Consider the following 23,913-nt stretch of genomic DNA (forward strand, 5'->3'; position numbering starts at 1 on the left):
TTGTTTGCATACTTTATTGTGCTGTAGATTTCGTTTTACATAGATAAAATGATACAATAATAACAAGTGTCTTTAGGCATTTTTGCAACGTCTCTGGCCTCAAAAATATTTGGAAACACCAGGACTCTTACACATGTGGCAGAATCAGGCAGGAAGGGCTTTGGCCAGGTTGGTAGCTTGAACCCAGTGGTCACACTAACAGAACTTCAGAGGTCTTTTGTCCATCTCAGCAGCTCTCCATCAAACAGGTCTTAATGTCAGACAGAAGCAAACTTAAAAAAAAAACTTTCTTTGGTCGGATGAAGGAAGAATTGAAGTCTTCGGGCAGAACTCCAAGCTTTGATTAAACAACACCAGGCGCTGCTCAGTACCAGGCTAATACCGTCCCCACCAGCATGGTGGTGCCAGCATCATGCTACTGGGTTGCTTCTCCACTGCAGGGACAGGACGACTAGTCAGAATTGAGGGAAGGATGAACCTGCTTCAGGATGCATGTAATCTGAGACTGGCTGACGGTTCACCTTTCTGCATGACAAATACAGGAAGCATATAACCAAGACAGTGCTGGAGGCCCCGCCAAAGCCTAGACTCCATTATATTGGAAGAAAAGCGTGAGAGGATCTACAAATAAGCCGGGGATAAACTGCCCATATGTACAAAGCCTGTAGAGACTTGTACTTGTAACTTCTGCCAGGCAGGCTTCTACAAAATGCTGATTTAAAGAAATGAATACAATTGTAAATGAGAACTTTCAGTTTTTGATTTTCTATTGTAAATATTGTAGATTTTTGATTACTTTTTTCCACTTACAAATGAATTACATAAAAAACATTATAAATACACCTATCTACAGTAGACTAACTAATAATTCCCAGAGAGGGTTCCCTCCTCTGGTCAGGTGACAACAAGCAGAGTATCATTTTTAATGAGGTCAGAGCATCTGCAGCTGTTGTAGGTCAGGATAACCAGCAGAGAGGGACAGCCCCAGCCGCCAGCCAAACAGCAGTCTGTCAGCTCTGACTCTGACTTGTCCTGCCAGCTGGTCACTCCTGTGCAGTCACAGGTCAGTTTAATCACGTTTCATCTGGAGACACAGCAATCGGTTACAATTACAAGGTAGTAAATAAATTAAAGATGCCCACAAAAAAGAAAAAAACAAGTCAGAGAGTGAAGGAGGAAACCAAAGATGTAGATGACGAGGACTCAGGGGATCAGGAACCAAAGCCCAGGAAGAAAAGAAAGCAGGTGAGTGAGACAGAGGATGCTGAAGAACGGAAAAAGTCAGACGGCAATGAAGAAGAATGTAATTTGGACACATCAGGCCCTGGTGTGAGGAACACAAAGAAAAAAAGAAGAAATAAAGAAAAGGTCAAGGATAAGAAGAAGAGAGCCAAAGGGGACAGCGAGGATGAGTTAAGCGATGAGTTGCAGGATACTGATAATGAAGAGAATAACAACTCCAAGGGTACAAAGAGAAAGGAAAAGCTCTCTGATGTGATTGAGACTACTAAGAAAGGCTCAAAGAAGTCCTCAGTCAAAGACAAGATGGGGTCGAAGGCTAAAAAATCCAAAGACGAAGACAAAAAATCCAAGAAGGATACAGAGAAAGAGGAAGATCAGGCAACTGGGGACGAAGAGGAAGGGAAGAAGAAGAAGAAAGAAAAGAAGAAGAAAGGTTCAGTGAAGGGTGACAGCGATGAAGACACTAAGAAGACAAAAGGGAAGAAGAAAAAGGTTGAGAATTACGTTGAGATCTATGAGAATGAGCTTCGCAACTATGAGCCAGAAAAAGTGGAGAATTACGAGGATGAGTATCACAAAAAGAAAGGTAATCTTTAATTTTTAATCTCTATTCTTTAAAATTCACAAAAGGCAACCACGTCGTGTTATACAATTAATTAAAGCACAGTTCGATAAGTTCTGCTTGAGGGGAGACAACCGACACCCAGAGCAGAGGTGAATCTTTGACTGCGATTACAGGATTCTGAGTGGCTCAAGGAGCAACGTGCCCACGCTTTAGTTTGCTGTTCGTGGTAACATTACACTGAGTGAGGTAGTATCAATGTATGGTCAGTGTGTTATCTTCAGTTGAGAGCTATATGACACCAGTCCATCACTAATCCCTACAAGGTCTTTTGGGTTCCTAATAAGCGCTTCACAGTCTTCTAAAGGTCTTTTTTTGTCTCTCACAGTTGATGAAAGTACATAATTATAAGTAAATCTTATTTAAATTTTATTTCCATTTAAGTAGTAGAATATTTAAGAAAAAACCTTTATTATATATATTATTTAATCCTGGATAACTATCCATTAATGACCTGCACCACTAGCTCTCATGTTTTATTATGGTAAATCTTTATTTTTAAGTTCTTACACTCACACTATCCACAGCGCACCCTCTCACATTTGTTTTCACTCATAGCGCCTCATAATATCCTTCGTAGGACTGACAGACAGCGTGTGATTGACATCTCTGACTCCCTGTTATGTTTATGTGTACATATGAAGCTGCAACAAATTTAGACACCCATGTTTCTCATTGGGATATGAATATGGATACTATGAATGCTTTCCAGTAACCAAACTAGCTTTAGCCTGAGCAGAGATCTAATGCGGCATTGCAAATTGCAATGTTTCCACATCAGTAATGAAAAAAACAACTTTTATTCTGCATGGAAGTAGTAGAAGATAGTTAACTCTAATGCTGACAGTTTTGTCACAGGTGATAAACTGCATAAATTAACTACATTTGTTGCAGCTGTTCAATCAAAAAATCCAACCAGGCACAAACCAGATGCAAGCAAACAGTGTTGAGCTCTGTTATAATTAGCTCAATCGTTTGTATTAGTGTTAATATTGGATTTTACTTTGACTGCCAGCTGCAGTGTATTTGCAACTATTCTGCCAACAGTTTGTTGACATGATTGTCAAAAATTCCAACTCAAAAAGACTCCTAATTGTTTGGTTTTGCCCACTGTGCTGCAAGTAATTACATTGTGTGGGTGTACAGGGTCTTCAGTGGGCCAGTCATGGCACTCATAATGGAGTGACAATAAAAATTTAAAAAAAGAAACCGTAATACAGGTTATCAAATGTGTGGATAGGGTACTGAACAGGTCTCCTGAGTCCCACAGGCTCATAAATGGCCTCAAAGTTAATGCTGATTGCTAGAAAGTCAATCAAAGAGAAGAGGTGAGGAGAGTTAAAACAGATAGTGTCATGTCTATAGTGATTTTGTGTCTCTTTCAGCTCTTACTGTTTAACCATTGTACATCCCCATCATGCCCTCAGGCTGTGCATCTCCTCTATACATCACACCTCTGTTTGTATTTTGTCATTACATTTTTCAGTGTATGAGGTAGTGACAATCACAGGAGATGAAAGAGGAGCAGGCACTGATGCCAACGTGTTTGTTACGCTGTTCGGAGACTATGGCAATACTCCCAAAGTCCACCTGGCTAGCAAGTAAGTGCTCTGCAAAGCTTAAAGAGTTTAAGGCCAGCTGTACTTGTTTTAATAAAGGCAGAAAGAGGCTAAATGAACATGATTTCATGATTTAGGACTACTCTAACCAAATGACACCCAGTTACACCATTTTTTGAAGAAGGTTTCTGTGTTTTAACTAAGACTGTGTGCATGTTTTTTTCTCTCTTCACTTTAACAGCACAGAGAAAAGGTAAGTCTTTACCAGTTGGTGGTGTTGCTTGGGTAAGAATGGCCGCTCAGACAGCAGAATGTGTGCTGGGACTTTGATGTTCAATTTGCAGTGAGTTTGCAAGATGTGATCTGCTGCATGATTTTGCCAAAGGCTTTTGAGGTTTGTGGGTTTTATTGCACAAGTTGTACCATGCTTTTGTACATTTCAGTGTCTTTTGAAGTTTTACTATTTTGTGATTTCAGGAGTCGTACAGCTTTTGAAAGGGCCAAAACTGATGTGTTCAGAATTAGGACTCAGAATGTTGGACCACTGAAAAAGATAAGGTACGTTTTATTACTGATCCAGATTGTTTTTTGACACTGATGAATACATTTTATTTGCGGTTCAGTATAACGCAGATCAGATATTAACTGCTTTTTTTCCCCCCGGGGCAGACATTGCTTACTTTTGATCAGATAAAAGGACAGTTGTTTCCTCCCCTGATTTTGTTTGCAAGAGAATAAAATTTTATTCCTCTGCTGCTGCAGGATTGAGCATGACAACACTGGCCTGAACCCAAGCTGGTTCCTGGACAGGATGGTGGTGACAGATGTGATTAGGCCTCACCTGAGGTTCTACTTTGCTTGTAACAACTGGTTCAGTAAAGTGGAGGGAGATGGCCTTTATATCAGAGACCTGCTGGGCAGCATGGACCCCATGGACATGCCCAAATGTACGTACACTGGGTCATGCTTATAGTTATAGCTATAGTGAATAAGTATATGAATATATAACATTTGCAAGCCATGGTATTACACAAAAAATAGTCACACATTCAGTCAGGTCACTGTGTAAAGTCTTCTCCAGCAACATCACAAAAATTCCCAATGTGGTGAAGGTCTAGACTCTGTGGTGGCCACCCCATGTGTCATAATGATGTCTCCTGCTTCCTGAACCACTCTTTCACAATTTGAACCTGATCCATTGTTGATCCGTTGATGGAAAAAGCTGGTCATTCAGTACATTCAGGTAGTCAGCTGAGATCATTTTGTTGCCAACTGAAACATATCAATCACTGCTGTAATTATTTAATGGGATGCTCTTGGTGTAACTTTTGTTTAGTGAAAACACCTATTGGAAACATGTTTGTTTGTGTGTTTATTTTGGCCAATGATTTCTTGTTTTATTAGCAGGTTCCTCCAGTCATTAATTAAGTAAATAAGAGCCTAATCAAAACCATAAAATCTTTTTCATTTTAATTGAAAGTAGCTGTATATGATTGACATACTGGACTGTTTTTTATTTTAGTTAACTTTATTAAAGTTTTGTGTAGTTTGTTTCCTAAATTTAACTTTAAATTCTTTCTTCTAATTTTTCAGATAATAAATATGTAGTGAGTGTCTTCACTGCGGATGTTAAAGGGAGCGGAACAGATGCAGATGTCTTCATCAATATATTTGGAGAATTTGGAGACACTGGTAACTAACAGTGTAACTGGATTTTTCGTGTATGCAATCAAATAGTTATTTTCAGTTCAGCTGATAAAATGTATAAATTGTTGTATTTCAGGAGAGAGGCGACTTGACAGCGATAAAAATAATTTTGAAAAAGGCACAGAGGACAAGTTCACTTTTGATGCACCTAACTTGGGCAAAATTAGAAAGATCACCATTGGCCATAACAACAAAGGCTCTTCAGCAGGGTGGTTTGTGGATAAGGTAAGAAACAGGCAGACAACACAAGTGTTGTTTACAACGTCGTGGTTATTTAGCAACTTAGAAGCATAATGAATGGGTAAACTTTCATTTGTTATTTCTCGTGTAACATAATTTTTTTTTTCAGTACCTCATCTTGAAACAATACTCTACAGTATTGTTTCAAGATGTGTACTCTTACTGTACTTCATTCTACATTCGAGTTCTACCTCTGCAGAGGTACTTAAGACATGTGATCCTCTTATTTCCTCTCCTCAACCGAGACTGGTGTCACTGCTCCTCCAACACATACAGTGAGCACAACTGAGAGATGACTTCACTCAGATGCACGCATGCACAAGCTCACACGCACACACACAGGACATACATGTTGTCATTCTACCGTCTGTGTAAAGGGAAACCATGCCCATTAAGGGATTGGCTTACAGCAAACAGATGGGTCGGTGTATTTGTTGGTTACTGCAGCACCGACTGACACCAAAGATCAGCAGAGACTACATTAAAGAATTATATCCTGTTTGCATTCCTCGTGTGGTAATGAAAGAGACCAAATAGTGTTTTAATCCTCGAAATCATCAGTTTCAGTACACTGACAGCTTCTGCAATGTCATCTTAAACACTGTCTTGCTTTATCCTAACTTTGTAATAGCATGGAGGTCTGTTTTTCACATGCAGTATTTGATTAGGTTCCTATTTTTCCTTTTTCCTTTCTAAGGTAATTGTGGATGATCTGGGAAACAAAATAGTGTATGAATTTCCCATCAGTCGTTGGTTTGCTATTGATGAGGACGATGGGAAGATCCAGAGGGACATTTTGGTAGGAGGTAGTCAGCCCACAGGTAAGGATGAAATTTGTTTATGAAAAACATATCTCCTCTCTTCATTCAATTTTTCAAAAGGAAACCTCTTGTTAGTGAATGTAATTCATACTCGACTGGTTCATCAAATTATTTGGCTCAGTTTGCTGGTGTGAAAAATAATAATAAAAGATAAATTGCTAATTGTAACTTCTAAGTCAGTCAACGGTGTTTTCAGTCCAACTTGCCAGAGGCCCGCTGTGTGATCATTAACTCTTGGTTCAGGCTATTGATGTTTAGATCTGGTTGAACTAGTTCCTGCTCAGCTCTTCAGGGAGTATGAGAGCACTGAACCATAGTGACCTGCTGGCAGAGCCTCCGATAGCCTGACATGTAACTGTACCCACCAGGTATTGTGTACAACGTCCAGATTGCGACAGGAAACATCCGAGGTGCTGGGACCAACTCCAAAATCCACATTGTGATGCATGGCACAAAAGGCTTAAAGAACAGTGGCAAGGTAATAAGACGATACAGTTTACAAGAAACAAAGACAGACAGCTTGTACTTAATCGAAGGAACAATAGCTGCAGTAATAGTAGTTTTATTTGTGGGAAGCAGAGTAGATAAAGACCCTACATGTAACTTCAAAAAGTACTGGGTGCCTGTTCTAGTCTTTAATGTTTGTTCTAGAAGTAATCTATAGGGCATTCAGTGGTTATTAATTTGGCGTTTTTTTCTCTTCATATCCCAACAATTAATAATTCATTTCAACCAGTGAACATAAAGTATGAGTGGGGTAGAGGTATACCTCTTCTCTGTATGTCTGTCTTACATTGAACTTTAATTTGATCTCCAGGTGTTTTTGGAGGGAGGTCACTTTGAGCGTGGCCGGACAGACATCTTTAATGTTGAGATTGCTGCACTCCTCAGTCCCCTCAGCAGAGTCACCATTGGACATGATAACGGAGGAGTCAGTGCCGGGTGGTTCTGCGAGAAGGTGCATTGAACACAAACTTGTAAACACTACATTCTGGTTATTTACTGTGAAAACATTTCAGCTGAAACAATGCTCTTTGCAGGTAGTGGTGTACTGTCCGTTCACAGGGATAGAGCAGACGTTTCCATGCAGCAAATGGCTGGATGAGAAGGAGGGAGATGGGCTGATAGAGAGAGAGCTCTATGAGATGGTGTCACTCAGGCAGAGGAGACAGAAGAGTAAGTTAGTAATTACGGCTGGTCAGCAGCAACTCTTAAGCGCTAATTTTCTCTTGGATTTTCTGAAACACCCAAATAAAAACACTGACAACTCCATGATATAAATACTGCATTTGCATAATGACTCAGCAGGCAGTCTATTTTCAGTCTACCTTCTAATTTTAATGTGTTATTTTTCATATTGCTGGTTAAATAAAGTCCCGTATCTCCAATTTGTTATGTACTTTAATTGCTTTCATCTGATCCAAAATTACACAGCCAGATGCATGTATTAGCTTCTTTCCACATACAGTACATTTTGGAAAATGAGTATACCTTTACTGCTGTGGCACATCTATTCTCAATAACACAAATTCACAGTCAGGAGTTGTCTGCTGGAATCACTGTCTTCAGCATGACAGTTTCTGCTCTGAGAAGATATTTTAACATGCAAATGTGTCATTTCAAGCTCTCTATTGAAATGTTGCATAAAACTTGTCAAACTGGCAGCCCTCACTGTCTTCTTTTGTAAACTCCAGGCTGCTACCAATATATGCAGAGTTTTTATACACTTGACTCTCAGTCAAAGTAACAAACAACGGATAAGGATAGTATGATTTGGTTCTCCTCAGAGCACCCCTGGTCTTTGTGGCTCTGGACGTCAGACTTTCCCAATGCAGGAACCGACGCGGATATCTCCTTCCAGGTGTACGGAGAGAAGGGCAAGTCAGACGAGCTCAGACTGGACAACAAAACTGACAATTTTGAACAGGGACAGGTGGACAGGTTTATTGTAAGTCTCTTATAATCAAGTGTCACACAAATTCATGTAAAGTTCAATGATTAAGCTGAATTGCAAGCAGCTCTTACCCTCTTGATCTGACAGGTTGAGCTGCCTGATTTGGGAAAACTAACCAAACTCCGCATCTGGCACGAGAAGAGACATCCTTTTGCAGGATGGCATCTGAGCAAGGTATTATAAATCTTATCAATGCACGCGTACACTGGCTAGTTACAATAACATGGAAATCAGAATAAAAAAGGCAGAGTATTACAGGGAATTCAGACCTGTGAGACATAGTAATACCCTTATATTTCAAATTAAACATTACATTGTCATTCTACAATTAGGCCACTCTGATGAAAGCATTAACAAAGGAAAAGTATACTTTTCCCTGTGAGCGCTGGCTGGACACTAATGAAGATGATAATGAAGTTGTGAGAGAGCTACCTGCCACAGGAGAAGGAATAACTGAGCCACTGTCCAGTATGTACATGCAACGAAAACACGTGCTTTCCAAATACAGTGTACAACATAAAGCCTGATTGTATGATGTGATTCTCTGCAGTCATCAAATACAGAGTAACAGTCTGCACTGGGACTGTCAGCGGCAGTGGAACAGATGCATCCGTTTTTCTTAATCTGATTGGCGACCAAGGAGACACCGGAGATCGGCAGCTGGTCAACTGCAAAAACAATATCAACAAGTTTGAGAAGGGAAATGTGAGTACATTTATTACACTGTTAGCTCTATGTAAAAAAAAGAGCTTAGTGAAATCTCATGAAGAAAACTCAATAAGTTTTCATGTCTTTCTGTGTGTTAAAGTGATTCACATGCATGAACATGTTTTACATGCAATTCAATCTATTCTCAGATGTGAATAGTGTCATGTGTTAGTCATACTCAATCTGTGGCACAGAGAAAGGAAACGGACGTTGCACAACAGCAATCTTGTATCTATTGATCTAAAAATATTCTGTGATAACTGTGTTTGTCTTAAACACACTCCTCTATGTAAGAATGTGATGTTACTCACTGATTTTTATTTCCCAGTTAGATGAGTTTATAGTGGAGGCCGTGGCCATTGGGCAGGTCCGTAGGGTGAGGATTGGCCACGATGGCAAGGGTGGTGGCTGCGGCTGGTTCCTCGATAAAGTAATTGTAAGAGAGGAGGGACAAGCTGAGGCCCAAGCTGTAGAGTTCCCCTGCAACAGGTGCAGTAGTCTCACTATGAATACACAAAAGAGTTGTCACAACCACAAGCGTGACTTGGTTCATTTTTTTCTGCAGGTGGCTGGACCGCAACGAGGATGATGGACAGATTGTCAGAGAGTTAGTGCCGTTCTCAGATGGGCAACGTCTTTACAGTAAGTTCTACAGTTCTAGTTTATTTCCACATTTAATCTGTCTTGTATTGCTGTGATGCTGACACAGGTTTGTGCCTGTCTGTCAGATGTTGACTATCAAATCGCGGTGAAGACAGGTGACATCCCTGGTGGCAGTTCAGACTCCAATGTGTTCGTCAAACTCTACGGAGAGAAAGGTGACACCGGTAAAATGATGCTGGTGGTCTCTACCAACAACCTCGGGAATTACTTTGAGACGGGCCGCGTTGACATCTTCAAAGTGGAGACCCATGATATTGGACAGGTGACACTGCACACATAATTTACTGTAGAGACACAGTTCAGGATGCTGGATCATAGTACTTTCTGGAGTCATCATTGCTAAAATATGTCCTACTTTGTTTGAACCACATGATAAATATAAGTTATTGTATAGCAGCAGTTGCTAAAAACATTTTATTATCAATCTTATATAATAAGATGAATAGTAATAAGTAATAACACACTCTGCATGTTTAAATCTTTAGCTCTTTTTCATTCACGTGAATGCCAGCAGTAATTGTTAGTAGATAAAAAAGGTAGAGATCAAGATTTGTCTGAGTCATTAGTATATGTGTGTATAATAAAAAGTATAAATACATTTTTTTTTTTTTAACTTTAAATAGTGAATTCCATTTAATCTTACTGCAGATTAACCGTCTCATGATTGGCCACACCAATGAAGGTATGCGTGCTGGCTGGTTCCTTGACAGCGTTCAGATCATGGTTCCAGTCCATGGAACGCGTTATATGTTCCCCAGTCACCGCTGGCTGTGTAAGGATGAGGCCGATGGAAAGACAGAGGTGGAGATTTATCCAAGTGAGATCCTGGACATGGAACAACGTAGGTAACATTCACACACTCTTATCATTAGAAGAAACTACAAACAGTATTTACTGGTATATATACACACACACAGCAGACATAAGAACAACTAGAAACACAAAAAGTGGTCTCTTGACTGCTCTCCTTCCACAAAGAGTATTCCTGAGCAAGCTTCTTCAGACTAAGGAAGGATCAACTCAACGTCTAGATGAAGCAGATGATGCTTAGCCAGGTCATTGCTGAACATCTTCTGGTCTCTCAAAGAAGAAACCCGCATCAGATTTCGACAGGTCTTCCACTCCTGTTTTTGTCTCGGACTTCAACAGAAGTCACACTTGATATTAGTCACTTTGGCCGACAGAAGCAGTTTTTTCCTGATATGTTTGTGTTGTTTAATGCTGTGTACATGTTTCCTATGTTTTCTAGTTGTATTCTAATAAAGAGACTATAAAATAAATATACATGTGGTCATAATAGCATTGCTAAAATAACAAATAATGGTGGCCTAAGACCTTTGCACAGTACTATATACAGTGTGAATTATGTGTTTGACCTTTCACTCTTGTCAATCATTATTTTCCAGTGATGAACTATGAGGTAACAGTAGTGACTGGAGATGTAACGTTTGCTGGTACCAATGCCAGAGTGTTCGTCCAGATCTACGGGGACAAGGGGAAGACAGAGATTATCATGCTCAATAGCAGATCCAACAATTTTGAGCGGAACACCACAGAAATATTCAAGGTGATTTCAAACTTTTACTGGCTCCTAAGTACATCTCAGTAGTAATGAAAAAAAGTTAATATTCAGATGTTGCATTTTGAGTCAAAAATACTGCAACTTTTCTGTTAGGTAGAGGCCAAAGATGTGGGGAAGATTTTCAAGATCCGCATCGGTCACGATGGCTCAGGGATTGGTTCTGGCTGGTTCCTGGAAACGATAGATGTCAAACACTTAATCATGGCCTTGGTGCCGAAAGAGAAGAAAAAGGAGGACAAGAAGAAGAAGAAGAAAAAGAAAAAAGATGAGGATGACGATGAGGACGAAGGAGAGGAGATGCAGGAAGTGGTCCTGACTTACCACTTCCCCTGCTCACGCTGGTTGGCGAGGGGAGAGGAGGATGGTGAGCTGGTGGTGGAGCTGCTGCCCGAGAACACAGAGGAACTGGAAGGTAAATAGAACTGACGGTAATGTGGGAGTTGTTCAGAAAGAATGAAACAACATAAATGAAATAAGTGAGTGCAGAGAAGAGGCCTTCAAACATTAATAGTTGATCGCATGATTTCCCTACAGTAGCAGCTGAGCAAATACAAAATACAAAACAGCACAGTAATAAACCCTAAATTACTAATTGACAATTGATTAAATATCACCACAGATATACAAAATCATATATTGTATATATAATTGTCTTTATTATTCTTAAATAATACATCTTTTGTCCAAATGTGCTCTTGGTGCCACTCCCACTTTTTGTGTCTTGTTAAAGACATAACTGATTGTTTCCTTCATATGGATTATTTTGAATATTTTATGGTACATATTTATATCTCGTCCTCATACTGGTGTTGTGATATGCTTGGTGTGATTCATCTGTCCTAACCCACATATAGTATGTGGCAGGTTAATGAGGTGTTAGTAATTCATGCCCCGTATTGTCTGACAGTCAACACCTATGAAGTGTGCGTCTTCACTGGTGACATGATGGGAGCTGGGACCGACGCCAATGTCTTCATTAATATTTATGGGGAAAATGGAGACACTGGAGAGCGCTACCTGAGGAACTCTGACAACCTCAACAAATTTGAGCGGGGGCAGGTATGATTGCTGACATAAGGAGATAACTACTGGTTTGTAAAATTAGAATAACTGAAGGTGATGAATTAGATTTTAAAACCTACGTGGTGAAGGTGAAAAGACCAAAATGCTCTGTTTGGGTCATAAAATAAGACCAAATGGTGGATGACAGAGGTAGAAGTGTTTGAGTAGGGAGACTGTAATAAATAATACTTAATTATTTTTCATTAGGCTTGTTCAATTCCCTGACAGGGTGTGTTGCTGAACATTAACCAGCAGTTAGTCAAAGTCTCAAGTGTTCCACACAACATGAGCCATGCTCTGAGGTGTGGGTGGGCGTGTATTCTGGTAGGATTACAAGCGGCCCTGCAGGCGAGCCAGCTATGACCAAGAGAAATGCTCAGGAGTCCTCTGTTTACTGAACCTGTCCTACTTTTACTCCTTACTCAAGCCGAACCTGTGAATTATGCATCTCTACATTCCACATTGTTCTGTGGGTACTCAAAACTCATGTTCACAGACAATCGGGTTTATTTCTTCCAGCAAATGAGAAGCAACAAAAGCCTATTGTCTGTCAGTGAGAGGAGTGCTTGCTTACTAAAGCAACCATGGGTGCTTTTGCTTTTACAAAATGAGTAAGCAAGAAGATTCATCTTCTTGCACATAAATAAATTCAATCCAGTATAACTGTTCTGCTTTAAAACAACATGTACAAAAAAAATAAGGACAAAGGCTAAAACACTTTAAATTTGTTAACTGAAACAATCTGTGGTTGCCATATTTTGCAGGAGGATGTTTTCATTGTGACAGCTATTGATCTGGGTCCTCTGAAGAAGCTACGAATCCGTCATGACAACAGTCGGTCTCCTTCATCGTGGTATCTGGATCGTGTTGAAATAGTGGACACAAAGGATGATACAACGTAGGTGAAAACAGCATGCATGTACAGTTTGCCTGGGTTTTCATAAAACAATGACTCCTATGTAAAACTGTTTGAGTTAGAGTGTTTATCAGACTCATTTCTTGTTTCTGCAGATACTATTTCCCTTGTAACCGCTGGCTTGCAGTGGATGAGGATGATGGACAGATAGCGAGAGAACTGGTGCCTGTGGACGAAGCCTTCATGAGGAAGGATGAGGATGAGGAAGGAACAAGCGCCACTCTGGGGCTCGAGCAGAAATGTAACAGCTTCAAAACTAGCTCATGTCTTAGTGCAGATTAAAGGGTGTTGTGTTCAAGTATTTATCTCAGTGCTAGTGAAAACATCCAGGAGTTGACAATAATAGAGAAGGACACGTGTATTACTGAGAAAATGAGAATGATTATTTTGACTTGTTAATTTGATCTTACAGCCATGTCTACTACATATACTCTTAAAATAAAAACTGGAGAAAAGAAGCATGCTGGAACTGACGCCAACGTCTTTGTCATCCTGTTTGGTGAAAATGACGACACAGGTGAGAAACTGTACCTCGCCGGCGTCCTGGCTTTGTTGTGGCAGCCTCATGCTACAGTACATGTTACTGGCTAACTGATATTTATAATTACTTCACAGGCATCATCAACCTAAAGGCTTGTAAAACCTATAAGAACAAGTTTGAACAGGGGATGATTAATGAGTTTACTGTGGAGGCGGTGGACTTGGGCGACCTGGAAAAGATGCGAATTGGACACGACAACTCTGGTGGGCAAAGAAAGACCACTACAGACCAATAACAAGCAGCTGGTGTCTTCATGAGTAAACTGTGTGAAACTAAATGACTGTTTCTTCATTATCAGGTGCTTCACCTGGTTGGTTCCTAGACTGGGTCGAGATTGACGCCCCCTCACAGGGTCAGAAACTGTGCTTCCCCTGTGGCCGCTGGTTGGATAAAGGCGAGGATGATGGCGCTATAATGAGGGACCTCTATCCTGCTGATTTACAAACTGAATTCTACACCCCATGTGAGTGAACAGCTGTGGAAGAAGTACTCAAATCCATTAGTGAAAGTAGCAATGCACTGATTAAAAAATCTGCATCATGTGCAAGTGCTTTATGCTAATTTTTACTCTGATAAAAGCGTTGCAGCATTAGCAGTAATTTGTATTTAACGCCCTCTATCTAAAGAAGGATGCTTGTGAGAGCAGTGACTCTTTGATGCAAGCTGTAAGAAGTGTTGGGATGTAGCTAGAGTGGCACTTTAAAACTGTAGGAGATCACTTACTGACTTTAACAGTCCAACATCAGTCCTAATCACAAGATAGGTACTGTCTCACCCTGTTTCACTTTTAACAAACACAAACAAACCTTCTGTTTCTGTCTTTCTAATTTGCTATTATAAATGTAAAAATCACAAAACAAATCAAGTAAAAATTATAGATTTCAAATATATCTTTATAATACAGTATATAAAATATATATATTATAAATACACCACATGCCTTTCATTATGGGTTATCTTTTTGTGTTACATCCTAGAGTATTGTGCATAAAACAAATGGATAAAAACACAAAATTAAAACAGTGGAGGAGGAAGTATATTTGAAATGGGCAAAACAAAGTAAAGTAATCTCAAATTCTATGGTCTTACAAAAATGTATGTATCTGTACCAGTGAAAAGCAAAAAACACACTATATATAAGTTTTATCTTCACATATTAACCCATGTTTTTTACATGGTTTTTAAACATAATATTTAATTGCAGATTTTCAGTTTATCGAAGGTTGTGTCACCTGTTGTGTCTCTGATTTTTCAGTTGTGCCTTATGAGATAAAGATCTTCACCAGTGATGTGTTTGCTGCGGGTACAGACGCGGATGTGTTCATAGCCTTGTACGGACGTAAGGGAGTGTGCACACAGCAGAAACACCTGTGTGTCAACAAGAGAGAGCGCCGTCTGTACTTTGAGAGGGGAGCTGAGGACATGTTCATTGTTGAGGTGAGTGTTTACATTTAGAGTGCGGATCCTTCAAGACGCCGGCTGCAGCCTGTAAACACTGTCTTCCCTCTTCCCAGCTGGAGGATGTTGGTGATGTTATAGAGAAGATCAGGATCGGACACGACAACAGGGGCACCAACCCGGGGTGGCACCTCGACAGAGTGGAGATCAGGCGACAGCTCAGGAAAGGAAAGGTATTAAAAACCCACCTAAGATTACACCCGATTAGATAGATAAGAGCATCGTGAAGTGTAAATAGTTACTTTACTTCACTAGATTATTGATGTGTTAATAATTGAAATCATTAACACATCTATAATGCAACACCTTTTGGCTCAGACATCTCTCAGGGTCACATATGCTTTCCTTCAGCGTTAGACAGACACAGCTGGGCCCAGTTTGGGGATTTGTCTCTGTTTAATGGCAGGGTTCCGAGACAACCATTTTCCCATGTGAGCGCTGGCTGGCCAAGTCTGAAGATGATGGGGAGACGGTGAGGGAGCTGGTCCCCTCGGACATCATCACACAGAAACTGCTCAGGGATGGGACACTAAAAACAACTGAAACAACTGTGGAGGATGCTCTGGAAAGTAGGTTTGCCCTGTTTTTACTGCTGGAATGTCATTAAGTGCAGTCCCAAGAAAACGTAATGGCACTGTTTGCCATCCTCTTGTTTTCTGTGAACATAAATTGGTCACAAATTGAAACAAGAAAGGAGGTGTGGTTTGGAACTACCTTGACTTAAAACACTCAACAGTGTCAGTGTGCTATTCACAAGCACTATCAGATGATGTGATCTAGCTATATGATGCTGCTGTGGAATGACCTCAAGAGGTCATAGGTCATATCTAGCACTACAGGTTTTCCATGACAAACATAAAATGAGCTTCGAAAATACAATTTTCTGTTAAAAGTATAGATTAAATCACATCGACTGAGTCCTGTTTAATTGTAATTTAAGTAATGACATTTATTCTCAAATATACAGTATAAAAACAATGATGTAATATTTTACATTTAATAAGTTGTGGACAGTATTGAGTGCAATTTCGCCTGGGTTTTACTAAAACAATGATCCCTCTGTAAAAATGTTTGAGTGTTTATCAGAGGCATTTCTTGGGTCTGCAGGTGCTATTTTCCATGTAACCACTGGCTTGCAGTGGATGAGGATGATGGACAGATAGTGAGAGTATTTTTGTAATGTGAAATAGGTATCAAGTAATATGAGTCTTCTTTTCCTTTATTTGGCATAAGAACAGTTTATATTGTTTGTATTGATTTTAATATTTGTTTCTCCCACAGCCTACACATACAGTGTGTCTGTGAGGACAGGTGATATGTATGGGGCAGGAACTGATGCCAACGTTTTTCTCACCATTTACGGAGACCTGGGAGACACAGGAGAGCGCAAACTGGCCAAATCTGAGAACACCAAGAACAAGTTTGAGAGAGGAGCGGTATGTGAGGAAAGGTACACTGCCCATCCAAAAAAAAGTCACACACTCTAATATTACATTGGACCTTCTTTAGCTTTGATTGCAACACTCATTCGCCGTGGCGTTGTTTCAATAAGCTTCTGCTATGTCACAACATTTATTCCTGTCCAGAGTTGCATTCATTTTTCATCAAGATCTTGTATTGATGATAGGAGATCCGAACTACTGTGCAAAGTCTTAGGAATCTTAAGCTCCCTAGCAAATTAAAGCCTTTAGTTCACACAGACAAGTGTATTCTTTTCTTTTTCTACAATTTGATTTCACCAGACGTTTAAGCCATCAGCGCACATGATTAGTCTAGATTTTTTTGCGGCCACATTTCTCCCTCAAAGATGGTGGTTCCCCACTATCCTTCCAGTTTTTAATAATGCGTTGGACAGTTTTTAATCCAGTTTTAGTAGTTTCATCAGTCTCCTTGGATGTTTTCGTTGCTTGATTCATACCAATAATTTGACCCTTCTGAAACAGATTAACACCTTTTCAACGACCACAGGTCATGGTTGTTTAAGAAATGAGAAGCTACTCATCAGTAAGGGTTAAAAACATGTATTTGACAAACCAATAGTAACCTATCACAAAGCCATCAAATAAATAATCTGATGTTTTCTCACATTTTAACATATTATAATACTTTTTAAAATGTTGAACCTAGCTGCTGACCGATGAACTGTAGAGTTTCTAGGATTTTCTCCAAAAAGACAAAGAAATATTGTCCATGGCTCTACGAACACTAACCCTAACCCATGCAGAACAGCTTTTGAATCGCTGTCCACTGTAGTGACCACTGTGCATAAAAGGGTTAAATCCAGGTGGTGACTTTTTCTTTTTTTGGATAGGCAGTGTATAATACATTATGTTACATATCTGAACCTTTAAAGCTTTTAAAGTGTCTCATCCTTTCTGCCCCTCAGGTGGACAAGTTCTCTATTGAGGCTGTGGATCTGGGGCGAGTGTTTAAGATTCTCATCCGTCATGACAACTCAATGATGGGGGCCGACTGGTACCTGGACCAGGTGGAGGTGATGGATTTGGAAACAGAAGAAGTGTACATGTTCCTGTGTGAGCGCTGGCTGTCAATGAAGAAAGAGGATAAACGTATAGAGAGGACCTTCTATGTCAAGGTTGGGAAAGAGAGGCGTGTTTTTATATTTAGTTTTTTCTTTCTCTAGCAGGTGGAAAGGACAAATAGACTCTGTATTACAGTTAAGGCTTCTGTATTTTTCCATAAGAGAGCAATGTTGTGTTTGGCCTCAAAAAGACGGAGTCACCATTTTCTTCTGTGATTCTAAGAGTCTATGATCCTTCAGAAACAGTCCAAGAATCCATAATCAAAAGCACAAAAGCAACATGGCCAGAATAATTTTAGCTAAAAGTTTAAGAAAATCCTAGAATTTCTACACAGTTTCTGACCTACTTTCTACACACTGATGTAAGTTATAATTATTAAACTAGTCCCAGAAAAGTAACTTGTGTGGTCTGTTATGCTGGATTGGATCTGAACATGAAGGCACCCATTTCTCTATTCATTTTTGGTAGAGGCATGACACGATACTGTCTGGTTTAGGGCTATGAAGGTGAAAGAAACACTGATCCGTATTCCAAGAAGATTGCTCAGGCCAAACAGGGGCTGGACAGAAATGCCAACAAGAAGAAAAAGAAGAAGAAGGTGGCAGTGGTGGAAGAGGGTCCAAGTAAGGCCACTAAACTGTAACATACAAACTCTATGTCAAAGATCTATCATATGACAGATATTGTATAGTCAACAAATTATCCAAAATTTGGGAAAATGGTCGCCATTGTGGGACATTTACTTATGTGTTGTCTTGTTGTCACTAAACATGTATCTACAGCTACTATCAGACACAAGACACAACAATAACAACACATTTCCCTTTGTTTGATTTGTTATCAATCCTCTTGTGTAACTCTTTAAAACTAGAAAGTCAAACAAAACATTCCTATGATTCAAACTAAATTTGGAAAAATCTAAAAACAATTGCTGTACCCAATTCTTCTCTGTCTCACAGTTATTCCCTATCACTTCACCTTGTCCACGGGGATGGATCGTGATGCCAGCACCACAGCCAGGGTCTATATCATCATCATCGGCCCTAACGACGTTGAGACGGACAGACTGTGGCTGGACCTGCCAGAGGGAAAGAAATTCTTCTTTGCTGGCAGCATGGACCACTTTGTGTGTTATGGAACTGACGTAGGAGAGATCAAGAGGGTGGAAGTGAGAATCTTGTACTGTCGCTGCAGCTAAATCTGTGAAACTGTCTCCTCTCTGCTGCCTGCTCAGATACACTGACTTAAAAATGTTAAATAAAGCCATTAAAGCTCAGCACTAATTCATCTGAGCGCTGCCTTCTGCTACCTAGATCAAACTGAATCAGATGATATGTTAATTCTCAGCTTAACCGTCATTCCCTTTCTCCCTCCCCTCGCCCTTCTTATTTCTCTCTCTCCATCTTTTCCTCAGCTCGGGCATAACGGTGTCACACCAGAGAGCTGCTGGTTGGTGGATGAGCTGTCGGTTGCCGTGCCAACCAAAGGTATCAAGTACATCTTTCCATGTAAGTGCTGGCTGGCTAAAGACAGGGGAGATGGTCTGACTGCCAGACTGTTCAATGTTTTGGACTCCAGCATGATCAACATTACCCGCAAAGTGAGTCACTGCACCTAAAATATGAGCTCTTGGAAAACGTTCACTTTAAGTGTTGCAAAAAATTTAAATTAGTCTCTTTTGTGTGTGTGTGTTATCCACTATATTGTAGGTTATTTATTCAGCCACAGTTGTCACAGGTGACACTCAGTATGCAGGAACTGATACCAACATTTTCCTCACTGTGTTCGGAGACAATGGGAGCACAGAGGAAATGCTACTACCTAAAAATGAGGATAGGTTAGTCCTTCAATGATTCTCTAACTGTACAGATTATTTTCAATAAGGGAAGAGCTTGATATTTTAAGCAATATGCTTGTTTCTTTGAGATAATCATGCTATGGTCACGTGTTTTCAAACACAAATGAAACATGTAGTATATCGTACATTGTATTTTTTCCATCTACTGTAGGTTTGAAAGAGGCCAAGAAGACACATTCACCCTAGAAATAGACGACATTGCTCCTCTAAAAAAGATCAGAGTTCGGATTGATGGCAGCGGTAGTCGCCCCGACTGGTTTCTTGACAGGGTAACATAAAGGCTCCTGCTTTCTGGTAACAACTATCAAAATACAGACTGTAATGAATTGTGAACTGCGACAAAAATACTTTTGCTCTTTATTAACAGGCTATTCTATGAGTCTGTGTCACAGGAGGCTTAGACAGCACTTAATCCACATCAAGAAAAATTTTGACGCATGTTTAAGTTAAAAGAAAAATTGAAAAATCTTTGATATTGTGGCTTTATTTTATATAGCAATTTGATATAATCCTCAAGCACCTCAGTCCCTAACACTGCTAAAGTCGGTCTATTTCTGTCTTATCCTGCATTTAAATAATGACATTTGCCAAAGAAAATGTAGATTTCAAACACTGACACTGCCACTCATAGTGTAGTAAGTGTCTCAAATATTTTCAGATCCTAATGAGGAACCTGACGACAGAGGATGAATATCTCTTTACCTATGAGAACTGGTTGTCAAAGACCAAAGGGCCAAAGAGGACAAAGGTGTGTGAGCTGGCAGCTGTGGTGGACGAGGAGGAGATGGTGGAGAAAACAACCTACATCATCCAAGTCCAGACCAGTGATGTTGGAGGTGGGTAGTGTGGTGAATGTTCACATGCATCCAGACTCATATTCTAAAATGGTTCTGCTGATGCAAATAACTATAAATGGACTACAATCAGTTTTCTATACAAAAAACAGAAATAGAAATACCCTCATTTTGTGGTTGCTGGCAATTGGAACAATCATTGGAGAAGGTCTTTCTTTATACAGTATATTTAATATATATATTTTACCATGTTTTTGACATTTACATTAACATTTTTTAAACTAAAGCTACAGAATGGAAAATCTTTTGAATATTTTTATAGTAGTATTAAAACTTTTGAGTTGTTTCAACTCCGTACTCCGAGAAAAGGGATTTCTATCATTTATGCTTGATTAGTAAGTTTTGAAACATCTTGGCTAACACTTGAAGAGCTGTGCAGAGCATGACGGAGCAGAGAAGAGATGAGGTGGGGAAAAGTGGATAGATTTTAAGACTCATGCTAGCAGTAGCAAATAATAAATAGCATGAGGTGTCTGTAATCTGAATTTTGGAACCTCTGATATTTTAGGTGCTGGAACTGATGCCAACGTGTTTCTAATTGTGTTTGGGGAGTACGGAGACACTGGGATGCTGCCACTGAAGGAGAGCACCAACAGGAACAAGTTTGAGCGTAAAATGAAGGATACGTTCAGATTTCCAGACATCCTCAGTCTGGGCAAACTGTCCAAGGTCCGCGTGTGGCACGATAACAAAGGTAAGGAGGAGGAAAGAAGTGCTGACTGTAAAAACAGTAGAGAGACAGAAGCTGAAGGGATGTTTGTTCATCAAAACTGTAGAATTAACATGATTTTGAGAAGTGGTCGCAGTTATTATGATGTATTCGCTTTTTGTTTTGTTTGTTTTGTTTTGTTTTGTTGTTGGTCTGAGACCAACTATGCAAATGATTGTATTCATGAAAATGTAGTAACCATACTAATTGTTTCTCATGAATCTGAGATGGAACAAAGTACATTTTACAACCTTTGTTCAAAATACTCCCTGCAAGAAATTTGGTCTCAGGTCTCTTGATATTTTGTAAAATGTGTATGTGGATCTCATATAAAATTCATTATTTTTTATTTTGTTGATCCATCTATCCATTTCTCCATCCATTTTCTTTTACTTTGTGTTTCATGGTTAATCAATTACAAATTATTGTAGCATTCTGCCAGGAAGGAAAATGTGATACAAATATTAGTCAGTGCATATACTTAGACATTATAGACATTTTACTATACTATACTATCCTGTTGACACTGACAGTTCCTCAGGTAGTTTGCTATAATACTGTATTTGCACCCTTGCACTTGTAGCGTAGGTGTGATGCACAGGGAGTTGTGCAACTTATTTTTAAGTTGCTTACTTATTAAGTTGTTAAATGTGAGACAATAAACATCAGATCATTGCTTTTAAAAAGATTTTTGTATAGAATGAAAACACTTGACTGTTGTTATTAACAGGTCCTGCTCCTGGATGGCACCTGGAGTACATTGATGTGAAAGATGAGACCATGGATCAGACCTTCAGGTTCCCTTGTGACCGCTGGTTGGCTAAAAATGAAGATGACGGGCAGATTATAAGGGAGCTGGCCTGTGCCAACAATGACTCTTTAGACCTGAGTGACAAAACCAGTTAGTAAAAATGGAAATCTGTAGGCATAATTACAAGCTATCTAATTGTCAGAGATGAATGGCTTGCAGCTAATTACAACCATTTGCCAGATGTGGAGTGATTACAGTGCAACTGTCTCTCTGCATTGTCACAGAATATGAAATTGCCATAACAACTGCTAACACAGACGACGCCTCCACCACAGAAAATGCCTGGATCGTGTTGGAAGGAAGGAAAGCCCGTTCCAAGGAGTTTGTTCTGGAGAATAAGAAAAAGAAGTTCTTATGGTAGGTCTTCAAAGAGAGTACAGATGCTTCGGCTCACAGTAAAACTATATTATGTGGCCTTACATAATCTGCTCCCTTTCACATGTTTTGTTTTTCTACCCTCTTTTATCTTCACTTTCTGTTCTCCAAGTCCCCGCTCTCAACAGAGCCAATCCCATAAGACACACAAAAGAAAAGCTGTCTAGCACACCACTGAATTTCATTATTCAGTGGTCAGGATCAAACTCTGCTAGTCGCTGTAACCTTTCTTTTGACCTTTCACAGCGGTGCCACTGACACGTTTGAGTTTTCGTCCAAGTATGTGGGGGAGATTGCTGGTATCTGCCTCGGCCACATTACGAAGGACGGTAAAAAAGTGAAGAATGAAGCTTACTGGCATGTTTTGGAGGTGGTGGTAACAGAAAAGGAGCTGGGAAACAAGTAAGTGGAATAACACACAAAGTGCATTTAGTGTTCTATACAGTGCCATGTTGATAGTGTTGGTATGACTCCAAACCCTTGATCCTGTTTAGGTATTTCTTCCACTGTGATGCACAAATCCCTTTAGCAGCCAAAAAGGACCAGTTCCTAACTTTTGAGTGCTATAAGTCCATCGAGAGCTTTGCAAGCAAAGTCCGAAACCTGGTTCCAGTCAAATACGAAATCATTGTCATCACTGGGGACGTCAAGGCAGCGGGCACAGACGCCAACGTTTTCATCACCATCTATGGCGTGAACGGTGACTCTGGGAAGCGTCATCTCCGGCACAAATTTCGCAACCTTTATGAGCGAGGGCGGACGGACTGTTTTGTTCTGGAGATGCTGGACCTCGGGGAGCTGCTGAGGGTCAAAGTGGAGCACGACAACAGCGGCTCCAACCGCGGGTGGTTTCTAGAGTGTGTCGAGGTGACCAACACAGCCAACTCAGTCACAACCATCTTCAAGTGCGGAAAGTGGCTGGACCGTCAAAAGGCCGACGGGCAGATTCAGCGAGTGCTCTACCCCAGTTATTAGGAGGAGAACGCATGAAACCAAGAGTGGGTGAGAATTTATCTTAGAGACTGTTGGGTCTCTTTGTTTTTTTTTATTTATTTATTATATGAGTGTAATATAATGTCAGCATTTAAATAAAAAATCCAGTGTTTTTTTTTTTTTTTATTTGTGCCAACTAGTTAGGTTGCCCCTCATCTATCATCACAACAAGCCATTTGATACCAAGTTGAAAGACTGAATACAGATTATTAGATTTTTCCCCTTTTTTCTATATTGCTTATTTGATTTGTTGCTTGATTAAGCATGTTTGCACCAGTATACACATTTTATTTCCTTTTTGTCAAAGAAAATCATCAAAAATCAGGAAATAGTCTCAAAGAATCATCTCTTTGCAGGATTTCTACACATCTATGAAAAGTCATATCAATCTCATTCTCACTTATTTCCTTCACAAAATGACTTGGGTGTTAATAAAAGTCATTCACTATTTCATTCACAAAGGTCTGAAATGTTTTTTTCTGGTGAGTTGCAGACTGTAGCATTACTTACCTTTCTTACCGGTGGTTGTGGAATGTCTGGAGATGTACGTCTTTAAACTTCAAGCAATGATGATGAAACTATTCTAGTACAACTACAGAAAACAAAAACAATTCCAGTGAATCTTTGTTAAGTTTAATTGATCGTTTGACTGACAACTAAGGGAACAAGTACTATATAATTTCCTTTTAGTGTAA

At 39.8% G+C, this 23,913-nt stretch overlaps 1 protein-coding gene across 1 annotated transcript; it reads left to right on the plus strand.

The window, feature by feature from the left end:
- Nucleotides 1-1,134: 1,134 nt before the first annotated feature.
- Nucleotides 1,135-23,200, plus strand: loxhd1b (lipoxygenase homology domains 1b). The gene is made up of 43 exons (XM_026343039.1): nt 1,135-1,828; nt 3,351-3,465; nt 3,665-3,676; nt 3,901-3,981; nt 4,186-4,370; nt 5,017-5,115; nt 5,207-5,355; nt 6,068-6,191; nt 6,560-6,669; nt 7,009-7,149; nt 7,232-7,367; nt 7,979-8,139; nt 8,233-8,319; nt 8,478-8,613; nt 8,696-8,850; nt 9,182-9,342; nt 9,419-9,495; nt 9,582-9,778; nt 10,165-10,357; nt 10,923-11,083; nt 11,192-11,510; nt 12,006-12,157; nt 12,925-13,058; nt 13,172-13,317; nt 13,489-13,593; nt 13,692-13,820; nt 13,916-14,080; nt 14,873-15,054; nt 15,132-15,248; nt 15,482-15,644; nt 16,357-16,511; nt 17,462-17,671; nt 18,115-18,241; nt 18,578-18,786; nt 19,033-19,218; nt 19,328-19,455; nt 19,628-19,745; nt 20,135-20,312; nt 20,839-21,024; nt 21,770-21,940; nt 22,075-22,207; nt 22,472-22,627; nt 22,720-23,200. The coding sequence occupies exons 1-43, from the start codon at nt 1,135-1,137 to the stop codon at nt 23,198-23,200; spliced, it is 7,224 nt and encodes a 2,407-aa protein (XP_026198824.1).
- The last annotated feature ends 713 nt before the right edge of the window (nt 23,201-23,913 follow it).

Source organism: Anabas testudineus, chromosome 9, assembly GCF_900324465.2.
Source record: "Anabas testudineus chromosome 9, fAnaTes1.2, whole genome shotgun sequence".
NCBI lineage: Eukaryota > Metazoa > Chordata > Actinopteri > Anabantiformes > Anabantidae > Anabas > Anabas testudineus.

What these genes read in the sequence shown, in the direction of transcription:
- loxhd1b (XM_026343039.1), top strand. Translation starts at nt 1,135, where the DNA reads ATGCCCACAAAAAAGAAAAAAACAAGTCAGAGAGTGAAGGAGGAAACC. An exon ending in AGGAGGTAGTCAGCCCACAG is followed by an intron (nt 6,192 to 6,559) that starts GTAAGGATGAAA and finishes TGTACCCACCAG; the next exon opens with GTATTGTGTACAACGTCCAG. An exon ending in GTAGAGTTCCCCTGCAACAG is followed by an intron (nt 9,343 to 9,418) that starts GTGCAGTAGTCT and finishes TTTTTTCTGCAG; the next exon opens with GTGGCTGGACCGCAACGAGG.